The sequence below is a fragment of the Mastacembelus armatus genome, chromosome 8 (assembly GCF_900324485.2).
Source record: "Mastacembelus armatus chromosome 8, fMasArm1.2, whole genome shotgun sequence".
NCBI lineage: Eukaryota > Metazoa > Chordata > Actinopteri > Synbranchiformes > Mastacembelidae > Mastacembelus > Mastacembelus armatus.
In genome coordinates this window covers 10,288,872-10,312,329 of record NC_046640.1, presented here as the reverse complement: position 1 = coordinate 10,312,329, position 23,458 = coordinate 10,288,872, and the positions used below count along the sequence as shown (strand labels likewise).

The following is a 23,458-nucleotide window of genomic DNA, read 5'->3' as shown; positions in this document are numbered from 1 at the left end:
GTCATAAAGTGTGAAGCCATACGCACTATCATCAAAATAAACGTTACGTGTGAGCACGATAATAGTGACAAGAAAATAGTTTTCAACTAGGACCAGTATAACCAAAAACGTCATCCCGAACACGAAGCTATGTTAGCTAATGCTAAATAGCCTCGCTACGGTGTAGAATTTTAAAAAAAGTTAATAAACAATGAGCAGTCAGTGTGATTCAGAGTAAATGTTTCCTTATTGTCCATTTCGATATTACGATATCAATATTACTGTAGCTAACACAACTACGTAAAAATATCACTAGCTACAGAAATGCTCATGTTAGCCATATGCTAAACTAGGCCAATGTGTTTATACTGGGTCAGCGTAATTGCTGGAAAGTAACCTCTCCCCTGAGAGTTCTCCATTACAAATTTACGATTAATTTCAACATTTGCATTTTGACGTTCAGTCCGTAGCATGTAGACCATAGCTTGTAAAAATACTTCAACAGATTAACAAATAGTCTTAGGTCGTAATATTCCGTAACATGAAACCCGCGATGAACTATTTCAGTTTCAGGACGTAGACAGTCCCTGATCTTGCAAGGCAGCACTGAAGATTTCCTTTAGTTTACAGCTCGTCAGGTTTTACACGCTAAACAAACAATTTACTCAAACATTGCCCATACATTTTCTTTACAGCTGCAGTCGGTTTATGTAAAATAACCAGCTGAAATAAACACTTGTTTAGAAAACTATTGAAATCTTGGGGAATATAAATATCTTAGTATTGGTTTTGTGTTGTTCTGTACTACATTGAAGCAGTGTTTGTAGTCTGCCACGTTACTCACTGTGAAGGAGTTGGGCAATAAACTGGCTTCATTTTTAACTGTGTATGTTTCACTATACCATGTACACACACATACACACACATACACAGTTTCACAAAGCAGTGTCTCCTGTAAGTGGAGGAAATGGTTTATTCTGTCTGTGACCTGTGGAGGGTGACTGGTCTCTCCTAATACTGCTTGTAAAGAAATCCAGTGACTACAAACAACACAGGCCTACTGTTTCTACTAATAGAAGCAGGCAGAGTTTCCGCTCTGGCATAGAAGCACAAGCTGAACTGGGGATCGTTTGGGGAAGAGGTGATATGTTCCAGTTAATATGAAACCTAATGACCATGGAGATTGTGAAATCATACCATGGTGCCCATATTCTCAAATCAAGGAGTGGTGCAGCTACAGAACCATAGCTGCCCCTGCATAGATCACAGCTTGTGAGGATTAGCAGACATGACTTAATCTCTCACCCTGTCTAACATGGTCGTTGCTGCAAGTGAAAAGAGATAAAAGACATTGTTAAAGGCCTACACACAGCCTTGAAGTGGAAATTTAAGCAACGGCTGAGACCCATCTATGCATAGGAGAGCTGTGCTGTTTAGATTTTCATGCAGACAGCAGGTCCAGATTGGTGTTTTGTGTGTGTGTGTGCGATAGCTGTGACAGAGAGAAGCAAACAGTGGACATATGAGCTGCATTAAATCACACATATCACTTTAAGCACACTCCACCCACCCCACCAAACCTGCTTGCTTATGTGTGTGCGCTCACAGTCCCATGCGAGCGTGTGGATGACTGTGGATCAGGGAAGATCTCATTTTATTCTCTCCCTGACAGGACCAGCTCCAGACCACCTCACTGAGCTCTGCTCCTGTCTGCTCTCTGTTCCAACACCATTACAAAGATTTAATTAGTTTACAGCGAGTGCTCTGGTACTGTGGGTACCTCTCCGTCCTCCCCCCTCTCTCTCTCTTTCTCTTTGTCCCCTGTGTTTCCTACAGTACATCACCACCTAGATCCATGTAGCCAGTAGATGAATTTGGCATTACAGAATTGATTGTTGTTGTTGAGATTTTATTAGTTGCTTTAAAAAACCAACAGGGGGCGCTGTTCCCTAACTCATGGACAAATTGTTCGGGATCATTTGAAGTAAAGGCTTTTCTCTGCCTCTGCTCTGTGACTAGGCCTTCTGAAGAGAAAGCTGTTGTGTGACATTTGGGAAAGTTTTGTTATATTTAGGTTTACAGTGAGGGAAACACTAACCTACAAAAGAACAAGACTATACAGCAGGATCAGGAGGATGAAACCTTAATATGCGACTAGTACCTAATTATACTGTATTCTGCTTTAACCCCTAAACGCTCTGGCTATTTAGAGAAATCATGTCAAAGATGCCCATGTCTGGCTCTCTCCACAGTGACACTCACTACATTTCAGTGTCCAAGAAGCTTAAAAAAAAATCTAAAGCAGAAAAGACAAAATTACATGATGATCTGCTCCTCTGTGTTTTGAATCATATCAGACGTTGCTCAAAGCTTAAACAGCTTGTCAGAAATCTGTTCTGTAAGCTTAAAGAAGCTTGGTGAACTTCTTAAAGCTGCAGATCCAGCATGCAGGCGGACAACCATCCCTGGTTCGTGTTGCTCAGGCCGTCTGTGTTTGCTGGGGCAGGAGAAGGTGGGGTGCGTAAAGTGTGCGCCCTTTTTGGAGTCGTATTACGCACAGGCATGGATAGAGCGCCTGGGAGGGACTTTTTACATGTGGAAAAAGAATAACTGCTGCGCTCGGCTGCCTCTCGCTCTATACTCGGGTTTGTTTCTGGGCGCAACGCAAATCCGCGCATGAAGAATGACACCTGCACCCTGAGACTTGGCACTTTCCCCCCAGAGTTAACCCTGCAAGTCTCTATTATTGAAGCAGTAGCCTATAGTTACTTTCTCTGGCGCTTCCTGAAGTTATCCTAATGTTAGGCAGCGGTAAGTCACCGGGCTCCGGTCCCATACAGCCGACGAAGAAAGCGGCGGAGAAGGCGACCGACCCCCTCAGCAGGCTCGGTAAGGAAACCCTCCAAAGTTTGATTTTTCTTTTTTATGAGCGAGCTGAGCTGTAAAGTCACACGGCCAACTGTCTGCTCAGGCTGACAGAAAGCCCATCATAAAATAGTAAAAGCAGTCAAATAAGAAAATGTGGTGCTCCTTTAGACTGTGGACTTTCCTGAGTGTTTTTACCTCAACATCCACATGTCATTATTGATAAGAACTTATCTGATGATTGTAATCACGTTTAGTATTTATCTAAATCCTAGTGAGATTTGCATCATTTTAAAATATATTGCTTACTATCCAAATTGATCAGCTCAACTTATTTATTTGAATATTATTTAAAGACACAGGAAAAGGCCCTAAAACATGTTTATCTGTTTGCATTTAGCTCTAAAATTTGCTACCTGACCATGTTTTTATGACCCAGTGGCCTAATTTCAGCCAAAGTTCAAAAATCCACTCAGGGAGTGGATTTTCTCGGAGAAAACAGTATCATCCAGCTTTTATTTCACATGACCCTATGTTGGTCATCACCTCACTGACGCATCAAACAGCTCGGACAGTGTTTGTGGGTGTAGGTGAAGTGATCACATGTTTTTGAGGAGGCGATTTGCTCGGAGCTGTGATTCAAGCTCCTCACCACTTCCACCCCCCACACCCACGTCCTCTCAGGTCCGCAGCGATAGGCTGCTGCTCCGTCACACAAACCCTCTTAAGCGCTGGTCACACCTATGGCCCAAAATAGACACCTGCTGAGCAGTGACAGGACACCTGTCTCTCTGAAAACACGCTGCGCGCCTGGGGATCTGGATGATCTGTATTCTTCAGAGCCAAACAAATGTGAAATGTGGGTGGAGATTCACTTTGCCCTGATTTTGGCTCCACCCACTTGCCGTCCACACACCTGAAACTTTTTCAGCGTCAGATCACGTGATACTTAAAGAGCTCGTGGGTGTGTTTTATGTCAACACCCTGATGAAGTCTTTCAGCCGAAAAACACACCGCGGTCATGAATCCATCCATCCATCCACCGGTGGCCATCTCAACTGATACTGGGAGACAGGTGGGGTCCACCCGGGACAGGTCTGGTGTCAGCCATGTTACATTAAAGATTTGGAGTTCCCCTAAATGTAAAATGTACATGGAGTCAGTCATTTACTATCAATAGTTTACTTCCCAAGAAGTGAACTCCTGATTTTGAGCAGTGGTTTGTGTGCAGAGATGCAGGATGTGGTTTTAACACTGCAGACTATGTTGAAACTCTCTCACTGTGAGTCTACACATTACTGGCGTTTGGGTTATGAAATTGTATCTCTCTGACTATAAATGTGATATGTCACTGTCATCCTGCTGATACTGAATAATTAATCCAGTGAGGTCACCAGCCTCTGACCCCCTTTCGGCCATGTGTCATCATAATTCAGTCGAGTGGCCTTCACCCTAGTGAGTCTTAGCAGGCTTTTAATTCTTAAATACATGAACCAGAAAATTAGACATAGTTTGTGATACAGACGGGAAAGAATTGAGTTTAGAGATTTTGTGTCATGTGTTGTCACAGGACTACTTCCACTTGTTTGTGCAAAGGTTTCTCACTTGGTATAAGCCTAAATCCTTAGAACACAACGTGGCCTGTGAGCCAGAGATTTGTTCGCTTTCAGATAATCCATGCTTGAATCAGGCAAGTGACTCTGGATGAGTCTGTTTTGTTGCCACAGACGTCCCCAGGGGAGTTTGTGGGTTTGATTTCTGAGAGAGTCCGAGGCTGTCAGTGTTGTTGTTAACTCTGGGGCTCTGTGGCTCTGCCACAGTGGCAGAGCAATTAGTTTCTTGTGAGAACAAACAGCAAGTCTGCATAGGCTCAGGGATTACACACACAACAGCCATGTCTGGTTGTGTTTATACTGTCTTATTTTTATGCTGTGTGAATTAACATATTGCACCTGTATAAGTTGAATGTGTTCAGGGTACCCATGCATCCTGGAAAATCTGGAAATTTAAACATGTTATTTAGGAAAACTCGTGGAAAACAAGAGAAATAGTAACATGTCATGAAAATTATTGTTTTGTGTCTGAACTTTGTTTAAATAACAATAAAAAGTGACTTTCTGTGTATTTAGATCTATTTATTCTTATTAGAAGGTGTTGGAGAACAGAGTTAAAGCTTAAATGCTTTTTGAGACCTGGCCTTAAAACAGTGTTAAGAGGACAGTAGAGAACGTATGTTAATATTACCATTTAGGCTCTTCCCGTTTATCCTTCACATTAACTGCCAGCACAGAAGCTGTGAACTTCATCATATTTGCATGTTATTTATTTGTATTTTTACAGATCAGTCCCCTATAGTTGTTGAAGTAATAGGTGGCACAGATGGTGAGATTCAAAAGAAAAATGAGTTTAGGTTGACACTTCTTGTCCTCCTTTAATTAATGAGCCACAGTTTATCCTCCTAAGACCCGAGCTTTGGTTTGGCTTGCATTTTAGATTTCTTCTAGCTATTTGGGGTTAGATGTACCCAATAAATAATGTGCTTATGTTTTTTATTATTGCTTTTGTTTTGGTTTATTTGTAATGCTCCAAAACTACTATTCCAAAATAGGAATGTCCTTTTTGTCTGTGGGAACAGTTGGATCACACTTAACCTTTGTGAAAGACAGAAAATGACACACAATGATGTTTTACAGTGCAGATAACAAAAAATATGATGTCCACGTATGTGGACGACAGGTCATGGGAGGCTAAGACACATTATTCTGTTAGAGGTTTAGATGCTGAAAGTGAGGATGTGTTTAGAAATATTTCCAATCCATATTTTTTGTTTGTCAATTATCTGCATTTGAAGTGTAGTAAAGGGAAAATAATCATTTGTTATGGCGGCGGCTCTTCCTGTTATCCCAGACTGAGTCTGTGATGTTGAGATCAGGGCTCTGTGGGGGCCAGACCATCTGTTGCAGGGCTGCTTGTCCTTCTTGCCTCTGAACATGGATCTTTATGACTCTGGCTGTGTGTTTGGGCTCAGTCCTTGATGTTATTTCATCTTGGGTGAGAATCTGAACATATGAAGTGCCTACAATGGTTTTCAAGGAGACGTCTGCATAGAGGAACTTGTTAGTTTAGGCTGTGATCCCCCTCTGACATCCCACCAGCCTGAATAGTGTCATGGAAAATAGTTTCTTAAAGACTGTGAACCCTTATGTATTTGCTTTGGGAAAGTATCAGCATCAACAGATACTCGGTGAATAAACACCTGCAGTTTTTGATGCATACAACCATGTTCAAACCACATGGGCTTATAAATCCATATAGAACCAGTTCCAAAGTAAATGCTGTGGATACATTTAAAGCAATATCACAAAGAGTCAAAACAATTATATAACAAATGTAACCCAGTTTTGTGATTTACTGATTTTCTAATAAGGGTTCTATACTTTTTTTTTTTAAAACTAATCTTTCAGAAATCGGAGTACAGAAAGCGTCACAGTATGATTTAAAAAAAAAAAAAAAAAAAAAAAAAAAAAAAACTCCTTTCCACTCCCACAAAAACACACAGCTCACACAATCTGGTTTTCTACTGAAAATTTTTGAATCTGCCCCATTAAACTGCAGTAGTGAGAGGAAAAATCCCAGAAATTAAAGCTCTTTGGCCTCCAGATGTCACTTATAATCCAGGTCCATATTTTTGTGTAATATACATTAAGTATTTATCTGTTCTTTCAAACCTGAGCCAAGAAGTTAAAAGTTAAATTGTATTATCCCAATAACAATCGTAATTATAACTTATGTAGCTACTCACAACAGTTACTTCCTCATGGTATTTATGGTTATTAATGAGCAAATGGACAGTGTATCACTCATTATGAGAGAAGAAGAGGCAGTGTAGCTAAACACGGCTTATTTTTAAAGAGGCTGCATGGCTTTCATATTCAACTCTGGGCCGTCCAGAAATCATTGGCAGTGGTTCTGCATTTTAAAACAACAGAGTTTGCTTCCAGTTCTTTTCCTGGGGAAAAACAGATTAGCCTCAATGCCACTGAAAGTCCCAGCTCCAAAGTATTTCTTCTGTCAAGATGTTCTCAGATCATCCTTTAGCTCTCAGTGATTTTTGCTGAAGACTGGACCTTAGGTTACGAGATGCAGACAGGGCTGACCGATACTCGCTGCCTGACCCATCTCACGGAGAGAGCTGACAGCAGAATTAAGAAGCTTTAATTCTGTATCTCTATTACACTTATCGTATAAACAACACATATCTCTCTCTGTGCAAGTGTAGGTCTTTGCAGGCTGACTCTTGTGACAGTTATGTTGAGAGAAATGTGAACCGTGTCCCAGGAGGAGCTGGTATGTGGGCCTGACTGAAGAGGACTCATGCAGACACAGTCTATTACTCACCAGCTGATATGATTATTACTTTTTTTCTGATCTTCCCTTCAGCCTGGAGGCACAGCTGCTGGCAGTGTTGATGCAGGCTTGGAGAAATATGCTGATTCAGCAGATCTCCTCTTTTTCTTATTGATTGGAACCAGTTGTTCGCACATGGAGCTGGCGGTTATGTGTAAACACTTTTACAGCATGTCAGTGCACCAGTCGGTCCAGACTATATAGCCATGCATTCATAGTCGTACATACATTCATGGTCCCCAGTGGATTTTAATATTCTGTATAAGGCCACAACCAGGTCAAAATTTTCACTTATCACACAGTGATGATGCTAAATGGAAATCTGAGGAAACCACTCACATTCCCATCATCCCTTTCTGTTCATGTTTTACAGCTAATTTTCAACTTTCTTTCTGTGTAATGTTTCTAACCTTTCTGTTTTTCCCTCTGTGCTGGTTTTAAACGTTTGCAGTAGAATGCATCTGCATGGTTGCTAACTGGTTGGCAAGCAGGCCTTTGACCGTTTGATGAAGTGGACGCCAAGATTTTCTGCAGGACACACACACACACACACACACACACACACACACACACACAAAGCAACACAGTTGAGCTCTCTAGCCTAAAAAAATCCTTCCATCCTTCCACTGACACACTTGTAAAGAGGTTTTCAGAAGCACATGCTGTACCCAATGTGTGTGTGTGCTTCTGTTTATGTTCACTGTGTGAAATAAACTGTGAATTTGCCCACACTTGAAAGACTTGTGCTAACTTGTTCTGCCCTGGTTAGATATTAAAATGATGCAGGTAGGAGAGCAAGAATGTGGCAGAGACTGGAGAGGCAAAAATAAGAGGTGGAGCAGCGGTGTGGGTCAGAGGTAGGCGAGGTTGTTTGGACAGCTTTTAGTATGATCGGTGGCCTGCAGCTAATCAGGTCCTTGTGCACTGCCTGTGGGAATGCCTTGCATGTGGTAACAGCTTGGAACAACAGGGTGTTATAGAGGGAGGGCTGGGAGGGGGGTTTCTTTGTGTTTGACCCTGATGGGGGGAGATCCTTGGCTGCTCCCAGTTTCTGGTTGATGGGATGGAGCTGAGAGCAGTTTCTGTTGCGCTATAGCTTTGGGGGCCCTCTAGGGAACTCTGCCAGCAGTCTGAGTCCCAAACTGTGATTTAGGAGAAAGATAAAGAAAGTCTGCCAACTGTGTCTGGACAAATCTTTAGAGGTGAGCAGAAGAGACTAAGCCCTGAAGAGTAATTTGACAAGAGTGACAGTTTGTTTAGATGTCTCCTTTAACAGTCCCGAAAGAGAAACAGCTCTTTGAGGGGTCCCATTCATTGTTATACAGAAAGCAACAAGGTGTATCTGAATGTATTTAACACTTGTACTGTAATGCTGTAGTTGTCTCACGAGTTTTAAAGGAGTAGCTTTTACAAGAATTTTTAGTCTTGAAATATATGTTGTTATTTCTGCATCATCTGTCAACACTTCCTTTTGTTGGACTTTTATTTTGAAATGTTTCCCACTCCCACTGCTTGTCATTTGTCTCTTGACTGTGGCTTTCACATTACTTTTAGTTAGTGTCCTTTGATTTTTGTATATATAGTCCTTTGTCTCTAGTTTTACTTGCTGGTTCTTTTTTTTGCCTCACGTTGCCTTGTGTCATTAGTGTTGATCAGTGTTGCCATTTGCCGGGTCATCCTGGATTTTCTGTGGGTTAGTGTTGTGGTGTTAACTCACTGCTTATTTGAAACTTACTTTTCAATGGACAGTTGTTTGTACTCCGTTTCTGTTACATTAACGTTCAGTGGTTTCCCCATTACCTGTGTAATTCTAGTTTCGTTCATTAAAGCTTCATTTCTACCTTCTGTCTCCCTTGTGTTCTGCCTGTTGTTGGGTTTAGTCCCAGTAGGTGACATCATCTTGTACAATGTGGATTTGCATTATGCAGAACTTTCAAACCAGTTTTGAATTGAAATGATTTTCCTGTTTTCAAATTATGCATGTCTATCCTTAATCAAATGTGTCACACTGTCAAACAGTTTCTAATTTATTGGCCAGTCCATTTAATCAGATAAGGGCCAACATGGCCAACATAAGTTGCAGCACTAAGAACACCATACTATTGTATAAAATACTATCAGCAAGTTTTACATCTTTTTAGACTTGATTTTTGATAGTAGCACTTTTAGTTTGATGGTTATAGTCTATTTCATAGAGAAATGTCCACTCCACAGTATTGGATTGGACCATGGATCCTCTGTGAGGTTCTTTTTTTGAACCTTTGGAACTGGAGTCACAGAAACACCTGTGTAAACACAGTCGATAGTCCAAAATCAACAGCAGCTTTGGTGTGGAGGTTCCACTAATGATTTTGATCATTGTCAATCAAACCTGCAGATTATTTTGCAATTAATAAATAAAACAGTTCATCATGAGAAGTGCCAAAATAAAATGCTTATGATGATTCTTCAGGGGCCAATGGGACAAATTGTCCAATCAGCAGTACAAAATCTAAAGATATCAATTTATAGTGATATGAAACAAAAATTGGCTTTGTATGTATTTCTGATGATAAAACCTTTATTGTATTTTTACAAGGTGTAATTCATGCACCAAACAGTACATAGTTTTTAATTGTTGTGTTCCAGTGAAGCAACTTGACTGCTTTATCTTTGTCAACCCTCAACTTTAACCTGTAGTATGTGTCCACCATATCTATACGTCCACTAGACTAATGCTTTCTTTTCTCCTATAAAAGGCTCTGCTCCTTTCAGTGCTCGCAGCAAACAATGATACGTGGCTTCGTTCTGAGGCTGTGCATGTTTGAACAACTGTGGTTGTGTCAGTCTTTCTTGATTAAATTTCCATTGATGGTAATAGCGAGTGAGAGCCAGTACTGACAATATAACCACTTTGAAACTTTCCTTTTCTGCTGCCTGTTGGCCTGTTCCTGCCCCAAGAGGGAAACAAATTCTCAAATTATCATGACTGAATTACATCTCGGGAGTCAGCTTCTCTGGCTTCTTCTGAACTTGCAGTATGTCTTAAGACAATCCCTGACAGCTCCAGTCTGCACACTTGTCTGAACTACAGGTTATTTTCCCCAAGGCTTGTGTATAAAACAACCAGAAGTTTGGGGTACAAGCAGAAAAGTGTTGACTATATTGGTGATATCACTATGACAAAAAACAGTAAGTAAGCTGTGTTTGCAGACCAGTATTATTGTTGAATTAGAGTTTTTTAAAAGAAGCACCCACTGAGAACCCTCAGGTTCTCCAAAAGGAAAAGATGAACTTCTGATGAACCTCATGATTCAAACACAGTACGTCTGGATGTTACTCCAATAACACAACACATAATTCAGTCAAATTCAACTTGCTGAAGATGCAGTGACAGAATATCACACTGAATAATTTTTTACATTACATTAAAACAGCTCTTTGTGTGTGTGTGCGTGTGTGGTTATGTGCATTCTCAGGGCTTCTGCACAATGAGGACATACGTGTCATGATGAAGGGCTCCAACATGGTCAAAGTTCGCTCTCTCAGGTGGCAGAAGAGCCGAAACCTGCGGCTGCTGGAGGATGGACTCACCGTGTGGTGCGAGTCCACCAAGAGCTCCCCCAGAGCCAAAGCCCAGCAGACGTGTAAGTGTGACTCAAACCTGGCAACAAGGTCAGGGTAGGCAGTAAGGAGAGCGCAGAGTATGAGTGTGGGCAGGGTTGAGAATACTAATGGGGGGGGGGGGTTAGGTGGAAAATAGGAAAAGGGTGTTTGTTATGAGAAGTGAGGAGTATTCAGGAAGGAAAAGGAACTCTAAAAGTGAAACTGCCATGAATAGGAATTGATTTTCTATCATGAAGTGAGAGGTCTCACTTCATGATAGAAAATCATGAAGTGATTTTCAGCCTGCTTATTGTTCAGAGTTGCTGAACTGCTTTATCTTGGCTCAATGGGCTGCCCTTTCCTCTACTATGCCTGATTAAAAGGGTTACTTATTCTCTCTGTGGGCCCTGTTACCTGCTGTAACTAGTAATTATGTAATAAATATGAATACACTTTGTGCTTCTACTATGCTAAGCTGACATATACAGTGCAGACGTTGCAGCTGACGTGCTCACAATGCACAGAAAGTTGAACTACGGTGGATCCTATATGACTGGTTTTTGTTTTCTTTGAAATGTTTAAATTTTATATCGATTCAAAGCTTTGTAGTTTTTTGTTTTGTTTTGTTTTGTTTTTTTTTTACATTTGCTTTACTTAAACTATCACAGATTAATTTGAAGATATGCAGCACAAAAGACATGAAAGAACCAGTTCCCCCAAACTAAAAAAAACAACAACACTAACATCTATTCATGCAGATAGTTACAGATTTGTTTGCCACATTTTTTAAATCGCGGCAGCTGAGACTTGTTCTGCAAGTATTTGCCTTCCAAGAAGAAAAATATCCAGGTTACTTGGAATAATCCACAAACCTCAGTGTGGGCGGTTCTTAGTATTTGCATGTTTATATGGGAAAGTGGGAAATTTACATTTTTTGGTAATTTGGTTACACTGACCATCTAAACATCCATCCACTGTTTCTTTGCAAGGTAGAGGGGAGACAACTTCAGTAACTTTGAAATGGACCAGATGTCAAGTTATTAAGGGAATCAGTTTGAGGATGTCAGTTTATGGGACATGAGATCTTGCTGGAGCTCAGTATTACAGCACCTCAGAGTGGCCTAAATTACTGGCATACAAGTGCCTGGGAATAATTTAACAGAGACTTAACAGCTGAGCAGGTGAGTGTTAATGATAGAAACTACATAAATGTTGAGAAATGTTTAAGAGGAAGAACTAAGCTCTTTAAGCCTCAGCAGAGGTTCATATTTTCTGTATTGACACAGCAAAGGGATTTAAACAAAAGTGACAGGTTTGTAAAGACTAATGACGTTCAGGGGCATTTATTTGACCTTAAATTTGTATTACATTTGGATTTGGAGTTAATGTTCCATGAAAATTTACTGCAAGGGTGCTAAAGGTGAAAACTGACATGCATGAAATCAATCTCTCTCAACCCCTTTCATTTTTTTCTGTGTTTCTTGACCTTTTACTCTCCCACCTCTTCTCTGTGTGTGCTCTCTGTCCCCAGTGTTTGAATGCAGTTTAATGCTAAGTCTGGCTAGCCTTAACAGAGTGGGCAGGTTTGTGTGTCAGCGGGTGGTGAAGGCCATGCCAGAAATAAACAGTGGTTGACTTGCACCATGTAACATTCCCTACAACGATGACAACAAGCTGTGCCAGGGCAGGGTGACCACTTTAGAAGACACGCACTGATAATGCCACACTGCCAAGCTGATGTGTGTGTTTGTGTTAGACCAGGACGGAGTCTTGGCTTGGTTCCTCTTTTCCAAGCTCCAGGCACTTTCTGAGGTCCAGTGATCTGATGCCTGTAGTTCAGAGATGTGTCTCTAATGCTTTAAAGCACTTGGCATAAAACACACGGCCAAATATTACTGCTGTTCCTTTGTACACTGCACACAAACACACACACATACATGTCACTTTTGCCATGTCTCTGTGATAACCACAAACGAGGAATGTGGAGTAGTTTTGAAGAGGTGGACAGCAGAGGCTTTATGACCTTCAGCAGGATAATGAGTCTATTGTCCGGACAAGCAATACTTATTGCCCGACTAAGTGATCACCACACTGCAGGCGTCCCAGTGCAGGAATAGATGAGCTCCTGTGCTGAATAAAGTTTTTGTTTAAGGATCAGCTAGTAACCAGTGCTTGGCTGTCTTTTCCGGCGTTGCCTGGACTCACTGGAGCTCTGTAAATGCAAGATAAAGAGCTCATGTGAAGTTTGAAGTCTCATCATTCGAGGCCTATAACCCCTCATGCAAAATCATAACTAGGTAAAAACCCAATGTGTATGTGTAGTGTGCTGAATGCTTTCCTTAAACAGAAACACAAGCAGAAAAGCTGAAAACACTTCAATAAGTCAAATTAGTACGGTAAAAACAAGCCACACCATCACTGCAGTCCAGACTCAAATATCTCACCTACTGTTGAGCTGAACAGACATACAGAAGATAGGACCTTTAAAAACCCTTTTCATTGCATCTTCTGAGAGGCAAAAGTGATGGCTTGTTTCATTTGACCAACCATTTAACATAATACATAATAAAACAAGCAGAAAACCCTCATATGTGAAAAACCAGCAAAACCTTACAAAAATCATGTTGACATTCAGCTTAATTCAGTATAAAACTACAAGCATGGCTGTAGACTCTTTTGTTTTTTTACACATCCCATAAATCAACCCGGCAAATGATCTGATGCAGACTTAACTAATGTAAAATAACTGCTGTTTTTTGTGTGCTGTAAGTCTTAAATTATCAGTGAAGTAAGGACTTTTGACTATAAAATATATAAATGGTATACATATACATAAACTAAAAAATACAAACTATACAACCTGTACAAATGCTTCACATAAAATACTGTACATGCGCAGAGAGAACAAAAGGTGATGTGGTAAGGTTGAGGGGTGGGGGGGTTGTGAGATGGTCAATGTTTCAGGAGGTAGGGGGTTTGTGTGGGGTGTCAGAAGGGGGTGGGGTGATTTGAGTTCAGGGCTCTCACAGCCTGGGGGAAAAAGCTGTTGAGCAGCCTGGGGTTAGTATGTCAGAAGTATGTAAAGTGCATATTATATTGTACATTAGCACTGCTATGTCAATGTCTTCCTTTATGAGAGGTGTGTGTGATCCCCTAAAAGCACTTGACCTTTAGTTGCTTTGCTCCATGTGTTTACTTAACAACACAAGAAACTAATCCGTCTCTTTTCCTGTCCTCTCCCAGTCGCAGTGACAGAGGTGGAGTGTGTGCGTGAAGGCTGCCAGTCAGAGGCGTTGAGGCAGCTCTCCGGCTCGGTGCCGGAGAACCGGTGCTTCACGGTGGTTTTCAAAGGAGGCAGGAAGAGCCTGGACCTGCTGTGTCCCTGTAAGGAGGAAGCTCAGTGCTGGGTGCGAGGGCTTCGCACTTTAAAGGAGCTGGTGGCCAACATGACTCAGAAGGAAAAGCTGGACCAATATCCTGCCCAATTTCCAATATGCTAGAATAAATATAGTGTGTAAATATTGTTGAAGTGAGGCATCATTGCTATAGTGACTGAGCCTGCTGTCACATGTGCCAACCCACTTCCACAGCATAGCTAAGGTGAGCAGTAACCCCTCAATAAAAAGCCCTGTCTAAATATAATCCGACTATCACTGTTAATTACATTTCCTCCCAGCTGGAGGATAAAACGAGTGTAGGTTTCAGGTAATATATGAAGTTTCCTGTGCTGATATATATTTATGAAAATATAAATCAGCAGGTAATTTTTGTACAAAGGGCCGTCAGTAGCCTTGGTGATGGTAACTTATTCAGCGTGATGTGAAACTGTGAGCTTGCTGTGTTACAGTTTGCACTACTGCACACACAGGTGACAACAAACTAAAATTAGTCTCTCGTTGCTAGTGGCACTTTCATGTAGTCATGTTACATTCTTTTTGCTAATGTTTTCATACATGCAGGACTTCACCTGCATAGAAATATAAGCTAGAGATAACTGAAAAATCCTATCAGAAAACAAGAGCCTGTTCCTGGTTCTGGTGTTTCAAGCCAAGAACGCATGGTATTTGGTGAAGGATCACAATGTTGGGTTGTGCTTTTATTTTTCTATGCATGGTTAAACATTTGCTCTTAGATTGATTTAAAAAAATAGCCCCTTCAAGTACACAGGAAAGTTATGACGAAATCTTGCCCCACTTGCATTGCAAACAATAGGGTGTGAGTGGGCAGTAGCAGCTGAACGTTATGAATCCAAAAACCTTCTTAATTGTATGCTGGTTTTTAGTGCACTCTGCTCTTGAACCTTAACTCTTTACACTTGGATCCGAGGCTACCTGAAGCGAGCGGATCAGAACCAGGATGGCAAGATGAGCTACGATGAGGTCAAACGGCTGCTGCAGATGATCAACATTGACCTGAGTGAACAGTATGCCCGCTGTCTGTTCAAGGTCAGGGTCAAGAGTTTTTAGTGTTTGTACAGCAGCAGTACAGTATAATGTATAATTCCCAGAGAGGTATAGTTTGTGATATTTCTGCTAGATTGCTTTGTGTCAGTGTCATTCCTCTGACACCTTGCAGTCTATGTTCAATTACCAAGCCAGCAGCAAGCCCACTACCAGTAAATACAGGAATATAAAAGTGACCCTACTCAGAGCACCATATTTCTAATGGAAATATAACGACAGATTTGGATTTGTCTGGTTTTTTTTCTGTGTTCAGTTAATTTGTCTTATATCACACCTCCCTCTGTATCCCAGAGGTGTGACCGATCTGGCGATGGCCGTCTGGATCATACAGAGATCGAGGAGTTCTGCAGGGAGCTGCTGCGGCGGCCCGAGCTGGATGCCGTGTTCAGACACTATTCGAGCAATGGTTGTGTGCTGTCCACTGCCGAGCTGCGTGACTTCCTGGGAGACCAAGGCGAGGACGCCTCGCTGAATCATGCTCAGAGCCTCATACTCACCTATGAGCTAAATGAATGGGGTATGTCCTGAAAACACTCATTAAAGGATTTAGAATAAGATGCTCCAAGATTTTTACATAAACACCTTTAATGTGCTTTTTGCACAAACCAATAATAGCTGCCATGTTGAAAATAAAAAAAAGAACTAAAAGTCACACAAAAAACTTATTTAACAGGTTAGTCTAGGAAAAACATATTTAAATACTGACTTTCAATTTTAGTTATTCGTATGAGTTCAAATCACATGAACAATGAGTTAGTCTGTTTGCAAAAAGGCCAAAGGTCTTTAAGGAGGATGCCATTTTGACTAAATGAGTGAGGTGTTGAGAAGATAAACATTAGATGACTGTCTAAATTATCTGATCTAACTGATGGTCATGAGGATGAATACAGATCTGTGATCCATTGCTCAGTGGTGTCATCAATGACCTCCAGCTCATTAAGAATAAGACCAAAGAGTTGGTGGTGGACTTTTGCAAGAATAAACATGCACAGACAAAGCCAGGTGTAAGTCAACCATACAGATAACTAGGCAGATGCCTAAATAATAAATTGGACTGGACAGACAGCATCTCTGCTCTGCATAAAAAGCACAGAGTCCACTGTACATGCTGCGGACACTAAGGTCCTCTGTAGTGTGCAGTACAGGCCTCAAACACTTTTATGACTCTGTGGTGGCATCGGCCATTTTTTAATGCAGTGGCATCACAACAGCAGACGAGAAACTAGACAAACTGATGCATAAGGCTCGCTCTGTTCAAGGCTGCTCTTCCGACTCAGTGAGGTAGGTTGGGGATGAGATATTGAGGATGAAACTGTTAGGCATCCTGAACAACACCTCCCACCCTAAGTGTTCTGAGCAGCGCCTTTACCGCAGGCTGCTACACCCATAGTGTGTGAAGAAGCTATCGCAGGTCCTTTGTTCCTGCTGCCATCAGACGCCACAACTGTCACTGCATTAGTCATTGTTTGCCTCAGGATTCATATTCATACAGACTGCCACCACCTGACTCTCCTTACTATTTTATTCTCATATTTCTTTTTTTTTATTTACTGCTGTAACACCTTAAGTGTTATTTAATTTAATCTAGTTGATTTAGTTTCAAAATAAAATTTGGAAAACAGCTTTTACAAAATGTGAAAAAGTGGAAGTGTCCACTAGTGGTGTGCAACGATTTGAACACTGTTTGTGTGATTCAATAATAAACAATAGAGAAAGCTAAAGGACCTTATGGAAACATTTTGCCATTTATTGCAGCTCAGAAGAATCAGTTCATGACCCAGAATGGCTTCACCATGTACATGCTGTCACTGGAGAATGATGTGTTTAATCCCGACCATGCCAGAGTCTACCAGGACATGAGCCATCCTTTGGCCAATTATTTTATCTCCTCATCACACAACACCTACCTTACCAAGGACCAAGTCACCAGCGCCAGCAGCACTGAGCCATACATCAGGTATTTAGAGAGAGGCTCATTAAACGCCACCAGACTTTAAGGAATATTTTCTTAATCCATTGGCACACCTGCTCACTATGATCATCCTGTGGTGTAATATTCTACACTCTACAGGGCGCTGAATCAGGGCTGTCGGTGTGTGGAGCTGGACTGCTGGGATGGAGACAAAGGCGAACCAGTCATCTACCACGGCCACACTCTCACCTCCAAAGTGCCCTTTAAAGAGGTTATTGAAACCATCACTCACTACGCCTTCAAGGTAAGATAGATTTGATCTTTTAGTGGTGTAAAGCCTCCAACTACTCCTCCTTACTGCTAATGAAATACGTGAGAAGTCAAGTCTGTAAACAAATCCAGATCACTGACTTCTTGGTTTCACAATCTACTGCACTTATTGTGGTTGTGTACTTGGCTCAGAGACAAACCTGCTGTGTTTTGGTTTTGATAAACAGAGTCAGAACTATTACAGCGTTAGGCCCCGCTTTGCTGTTATGTGATCTAATTGCATTTTAATGGCTTAGCATAAGAGTTTTCCCATGCTGCTCTGCACAGGCATCCCCATACCCTCTAATCCTGTCCTTGGAGAACCACTGTTCTGTGGAGCAGCAGGCTGTCATGGCCAAACACCTCCGCACTATCCTGGGCGGAAAACTGCTCACTAAGCCCCACACTGACAAGCCGCTGAAAGATCTGCCTTCGCCAGAGGTACAAAACACACACAGCTAGATCCTTTTTCAAAGACCTCTGGCTGTCTGGTTTTCTAATGAAGTCATTTCTTCCAATGACCTTCCTTGCAGGAGCTGAAGGGGCGTATTCTGGTAAAAGGGAAGAAGCAGACTCCTCACCTGGGCCAGCAGGGCAGCTATGCCAGCTTTTCCTCAAGCTTTGAAGAAGAATTAGCAAGCAGCAATAAGAACACACCCAAGAAGGATCCTGCAAAGGTCAGCTGAGCGAGACTTGTCATTAAGTCTGGAAAGCTGTTAGCATGGATGTTTTATTGAATCGGCCAATTTTCAATTTAATGTTTGCATTTGCCCTTTACAGGTCTGTTCTAAACTGAGCCCCGAGCTTTCAGATCTGGTAGTTTACTGCAGGAGCGTCCCCTTTAGTGGATTTGAAAACTTAGCTGAAAAGCCACCGACTGAAATGTCCTCCTTCTCTGAAACTGAAGCCCTCAAGCTCATCAAAGACTCGGGTACAAAAGTGGAAATATTTTCTTCTTGAGATTACAGAAAGAAACTCAAAAAGCTTTACAGCAGCTGATTCTACAGAAAATGTAATCAGCCTCCAGTGTATCATGGCATGTGCTTTTCTGTCTTTTCATGTGCAGGAAAGCTTTTTGCAAGATACAACAGCAGGCAGCTGAGCCGGATCTACCCCTCTGGCCAGCGCCTCCAATCATCCAACTATGATCCTCAGGAAATGTGGAACGGTGGCTGCCAGATGGGTTAGTACTTCTCTCTAGAAGCAATTCATTTGAAAAACACTGAAATGCTGTATAGACTCTCTAGATATCATACATTTCTTCAGATTGCTGCCACATCACAACGCATTGATGTCAGTGACCTTTACTGATTCATAACTGTAACTTCAGTGTTTACTCATGAAATGTTTTCTCTTGTGTTACTGATTGCTCTCTCCTCTGTCCACTCTGTAGTGGCTCTTAACTTCCAGACAGCCGGAGAGCAGATGGACCTGAACCAGGGTCGCTTCCTTCCCAACGGTCGCTGTGGATACATCCTCAAACCCAGCTTCCTATGCAGCCCTGTTTCCAACTTCAACCCAGAAAACACAGGAGGAGGCCCCGGTCACATCCCCACCCAGCTGACCATACGCGTGAGTGGTAACATATTGAGTAACAGTGTTAAATCGCATGCTGTTTGGCTGAGTCACAATGATCCTTTTCAATATTTATAGTATTATGAAGCATTTGAGAGTTTATTGTATGACACAGAACAGAGTTTTAGCTTTTTGACATTTTGCAATGTGACTAGGACATACTCAAATTCTTCATACAGCATGTGTTTGATATCTGTTTACCTAATATTCTAATTTTGTTTAACCAGACAACATACAGTATCTATTGCATGTCAGCCTGTCTCAGGGCAGAGATTCCTCCTCGGGTTTTCTTTTTTAGGTTTATAAATTTCTTCCAGTAAAGGTTTTTTGGAGGCATTTTTTCCTTATCTGAAACAAAGGCATGGGCATATGTATAGAACTGATTTGATCTGACTAATACTAATACTAATACTAATTTAGATAGATCTCCAGTCAGAATAGGAAATGCAAACTAACTAATCACATTATGCCTTTCAGATCATTTCTGCACAGCAGCTGCCAAAAACCAACACAGAAAAGGCGAGCTCAATTGTGGATCCACAGGTGTGGGTGGAAATCCATGGGGTGTCTATTGATAAAACACGAGCCAAAACACACCGCATTGACAACAATGGTAATTCTCAGATTTCATAGCAACAAACATATTATTAGCTGTACAAATGTTTTAATCAGAGATATAATACCTTTATTCTTAAATTCAATTAATTATGACTAATAGACTAATGATGCTAATTAGTTGTTTTATTTTTACTTTGATGTGAAAACATTAAGGAATAGATTTCAGCATTTAGCTTTGATCCATGATTATGAGCAGTGCAGATCTTTGGCATGTTTATTTTCTTCTTTTCTGACGACCGCCATGATTTCAGTTTGTTTGAAAGGTACAGCACTAGATCATGCATTCACAGCTCTTGTGCGCCCTCTTCAGGTTTTAACCCACGGTGGGACTCCACTCTGAGCTTCCAGCTGCAGGTCCCTGAACTGACCCTGGTGCGATTTCTAGTGGAGGATCATGATCACACATCCAAAAACGACTTTGTGGGACAGTTCACTTTACCTTTCACAAGCATACGCACAGGTGCTCACAAAGATACACTCTGCATTTTATACAACAACCGTCTCTGCCATATGCTTTGTGTAACATGTTATGTTCTTTTCTCAGGTTATCGACATGTTCACTTATTGAAGGCAGATGGTTCCAGCCTGTCCCCAGCCACGCTCTTTATTCATGTCAAAGTTACCCGCAGAGGAGTTCACATCAAAAATGTGTCTGAACGCATTGCAAAAGGCAAGGCTTGATGTGCATCTGAACAACAGAGAAAGCTGGATGTTTTTTTTAAACAAAAAATGACTTTGGAAAAAAGAGCTCTGAATGTGAGGAGAGAGACATGCTGTTGCTGTAGCAGCAAGGATCTCCCAGTCCAGACCTCAAGTGGTCCAATTTACACTGAGCCATTTCCCAATGCAGGTAGAAAGATGTTGTTTATCAGACATAAAGAAGTACATTGGTTCTGAGCAAATGAATTGCCGTAGGCTGGATAATGAATCCATGATACACTGTGGGAGGATCTGGTCTTGTCAGTGCTGAGGGCTCTGGAAACGCATCACTGAGGATTTTGGTTCATGAAACACACTGATATTGGACTCTTAACTAAATTAACTTTATTAACTGAGATCTTATCCCATATATTGGGCAAAGTAAAAAAAAATATTCAAAAGATTTATACAGTTGTTTAAAATTTGTATTTACTTCATATGTATTTGGCTTTAACTTAAAAAGTGAAGATATTTTAACAAAAATAGCACTTCATTATTAACTGAGACTGTATTGTATGTGCTTTAAGGACTCCAAGCATGAAAAATGAAAATGTGAAAATGATTTAAAAAAATATTCATATTCAATATTCATTTTACAAACAATTGTTTCAGCACAACTGTGCTGTAATGGAAATGTCATACTGTTTCTGTGATTATCACAGGTCGTATTGTCCATGATTTATTCAGACAGTCTTACTTGATACTCCAGATACTCTTACTTTGGCACTTTGAATTTCTCTGAGGAGAAAGACTTTTTAGTTACCAAGACACATGACAATATACTTCCACAACTTACAAATGAACTTGAACTATGAACACGTACATGTTTACTTATGCTTCTAAAAATTTCAGTTGTTGTATTTGCCTCAGCATCATTTCACACATGTTAAACGTCAGGTCTTCAGACATTTGAAGATATTAGCATACAAGCTCTTTGCCTGTTTTCTTTTCACATAATTTTAGTTGCCACTTCTTTTTACTCATATTATCTAGAAAACTGTGATTAAACACTAATTGCAACAATCTAATACAACTATCAGTTACTGCAGGATACAGTGATTTTAATACATTTAATGCCTGTAGTAGTTTTCTCAGATAATGAAATGGTTCAGTAATGGAAGGTGCTGCCCATAGATTAGCCTACTGTAATTACAGTACATATGATCAAGATGGGTTTCAAGAGATTCTGGTGTGTAAGTATGACTTTGCAGTTTTAAAGCTTGTGGCCTATGTTGTGTCACAGTATTATATGTGCAAGATAAAATACTGTTTACATAAAAACCACTAATAACACATCGTTGAGTGATCCCTTTTGTTGTTTCACATATAAACAGAGACAGGATGTGCAGGATGTGTGTGTCTGTGTGTGGTTGAGGGATAATGTAGCATGTATGTGTATGAAGGCAGCAGGTCTGTCCACATTTAAAATAATCATAACTCACTGAACTTACAACTGGTTTTCCAGCAGTTTGGTTTGTTAAAACGTCAGAACTGTATTTATAGTATAAGATACTTGGTTACATTAAAATGTAGATTTTTATTCCTAAGTTCATCTTTTGGAGAATGTTAACACTAACATTTCTAAACAATTCAAGATTATTACACTTAATTATTGAAGAAAGCATATTTTGTTCTTATTGCACTGTAAAAAGCCTTAATAGAATTTTGTATATAATTTTCTACAATTTTAACATTTGCACATCCTGATAAACAAATTTTACAGTTGTGTACAACTGAAGAACTGAAATGAATCTATATAGAAACTCTTTGTGATTTGTAGTAGTTTTGCAAAGATGGTCTGGAAATGTAAAAGCTAATGTGATCGCTCCATCATTTTAACATGTTGTCAGTCGTCTAATCAGAGCTGCAGACAACTGTCCATGCCTGTTTTTGCCCATCTTTTATGAACCTATATGCACAAAAAAAAAAAAACTGAAAACCTCACACAATTCTGCTTTTGTTGCTAACATTTCAACTCTGACATGTAGGCTAAAGTATGTTAATGTTTTCATGTAGTAATGCGTTGGAACAAAGCAATATGTGGTGCCCACACATCAATTATCTCATTCCTGTTAATGCGTGGCCACAGGACACGTTTTCCCATGGTCATGATCCCACATCAAAACATCTTGTTTATATTTTGGCACCTGATTTTAATTTAACTTTGACTTTAATCTTTTAAAGGTGTATAGGTGTATAGGTTTTAGTTAGAATTGTGTTTGTGTCCTGTTGTGCTTAATATTTTATCATTTGTTAATTTTTCTAAGCAGTAATTTGGTCACTCATGCAGTGCTGCCACTGTGGCATTACTCCATTACATAGTGCAAGTGCCTTAAAATGAATGTGTTGTAATATAGTGACAGGTATAGGTCTATTATAGGTTCATGAAAGGAGATTTGTTAAATTAGCAGTGGGATGTTCCAGTGTTTTGTAGACATACTGAACAAACTGAGATAAACAAAAGACTTCACTTAGCTTTATTTTGTGTCTTTGTATCTCTACCCCTAATTAGTTGCATTCATTTTTTTTTCTTTTCTCATAAGTAGGACCATCTTCTTAGAGTACAATGGGCTCCATAGTTTTACAGTTAATATTTATCTGTCAGAACACGTAGCTAACAGTGGACCCCCTGACTAATTGGTGGGAAATTATTTGTAAGGAAACAAAAGTACACTCTGATTGCCACTTTAACTTATGTACCAGTGGTTCTCAAAGATCAAGCTATGACATCAGCAACTGATCCACAGCAAACACTGCTAATCAGCTAATCTGACTATTACAGGGACAGAGGATCATGACTTTGACGCAGAATCCCCTAAACAGTTATTCTCTTTCAGGATCATATCTCAGACACTGCATCCAACTACATCAAAAGGGCTTAATAAGTGTCTGACTGCTGTCCCAACAGGCTGGCTCAGCACTTCAGACTTTTATCCATGCTGTCTCCCTATACAGTTTCTCTATATCAAATGTGCACTGGGCAGAGCATGATGCTTGTTCTATTAAACTCCCCATATAACCCTGTGACATGTCTGCGTCTGTTGGT

The 23,458-nt window shown here is 40.6% G+C and overlaps 1 protein-coding gene across 2 annotated transcripts; it reads left to right on the top strand.

The window, feature by feature from the left end:
- Nucleotides 1–2,566: 2,566 nt before the first annotated feature.
- plcd3a (phospholipase C, delta 3a) lies at nucleotides 2,567–21,872 on the top strand. Of its 2 annotated transcripts, XM_026325986.1 has the most exons (15): nucleotides 2,746–2,868; nucleotides 10,710–10,877; nucleotides 14,080–14,308; nucleotides 15,152–15,281; nucleotides 15,591–15,816; nucleotides 17,055–17,256; nucleotides 17,371–17,515; nucleotides 17,809–17,961; nucleotides 18,054–18,197; nucleotides 18,301–18,451; nucleotides 18,587–18,703; nucleotides 18,914–19,092; nucleotides 19,573–19,708; nucleotides 20,024–20,173; nucleotides 20,258–21,872. In XM_026325986.1, the coding sequence occupies exons 1-15, from the start codon at nucleotides 2,778–2,780 to the stop codon at nucleotides 20,392–20,394; spliced, it is 2,358 nt and encodes a 785-aa protein (XP_026181771.1). In that variant the 5' UTR covers nucleotides 2,746–2,777; the 3' UTR covers nucleotides 20,395–21,872. The 2 variants fall into 2 exon arrangements, with proteins under 2 accessions (XP_026181770.1, XP_026181771.1); XM_026325985.2 differs by lacking the exon at nucleotides 10,710–10,877 and having other exon boundaries at nucleotides 2,567–2,868.
- Nucleotides 21,873–23,458: the final 1,586 nt, after the last annotated feature.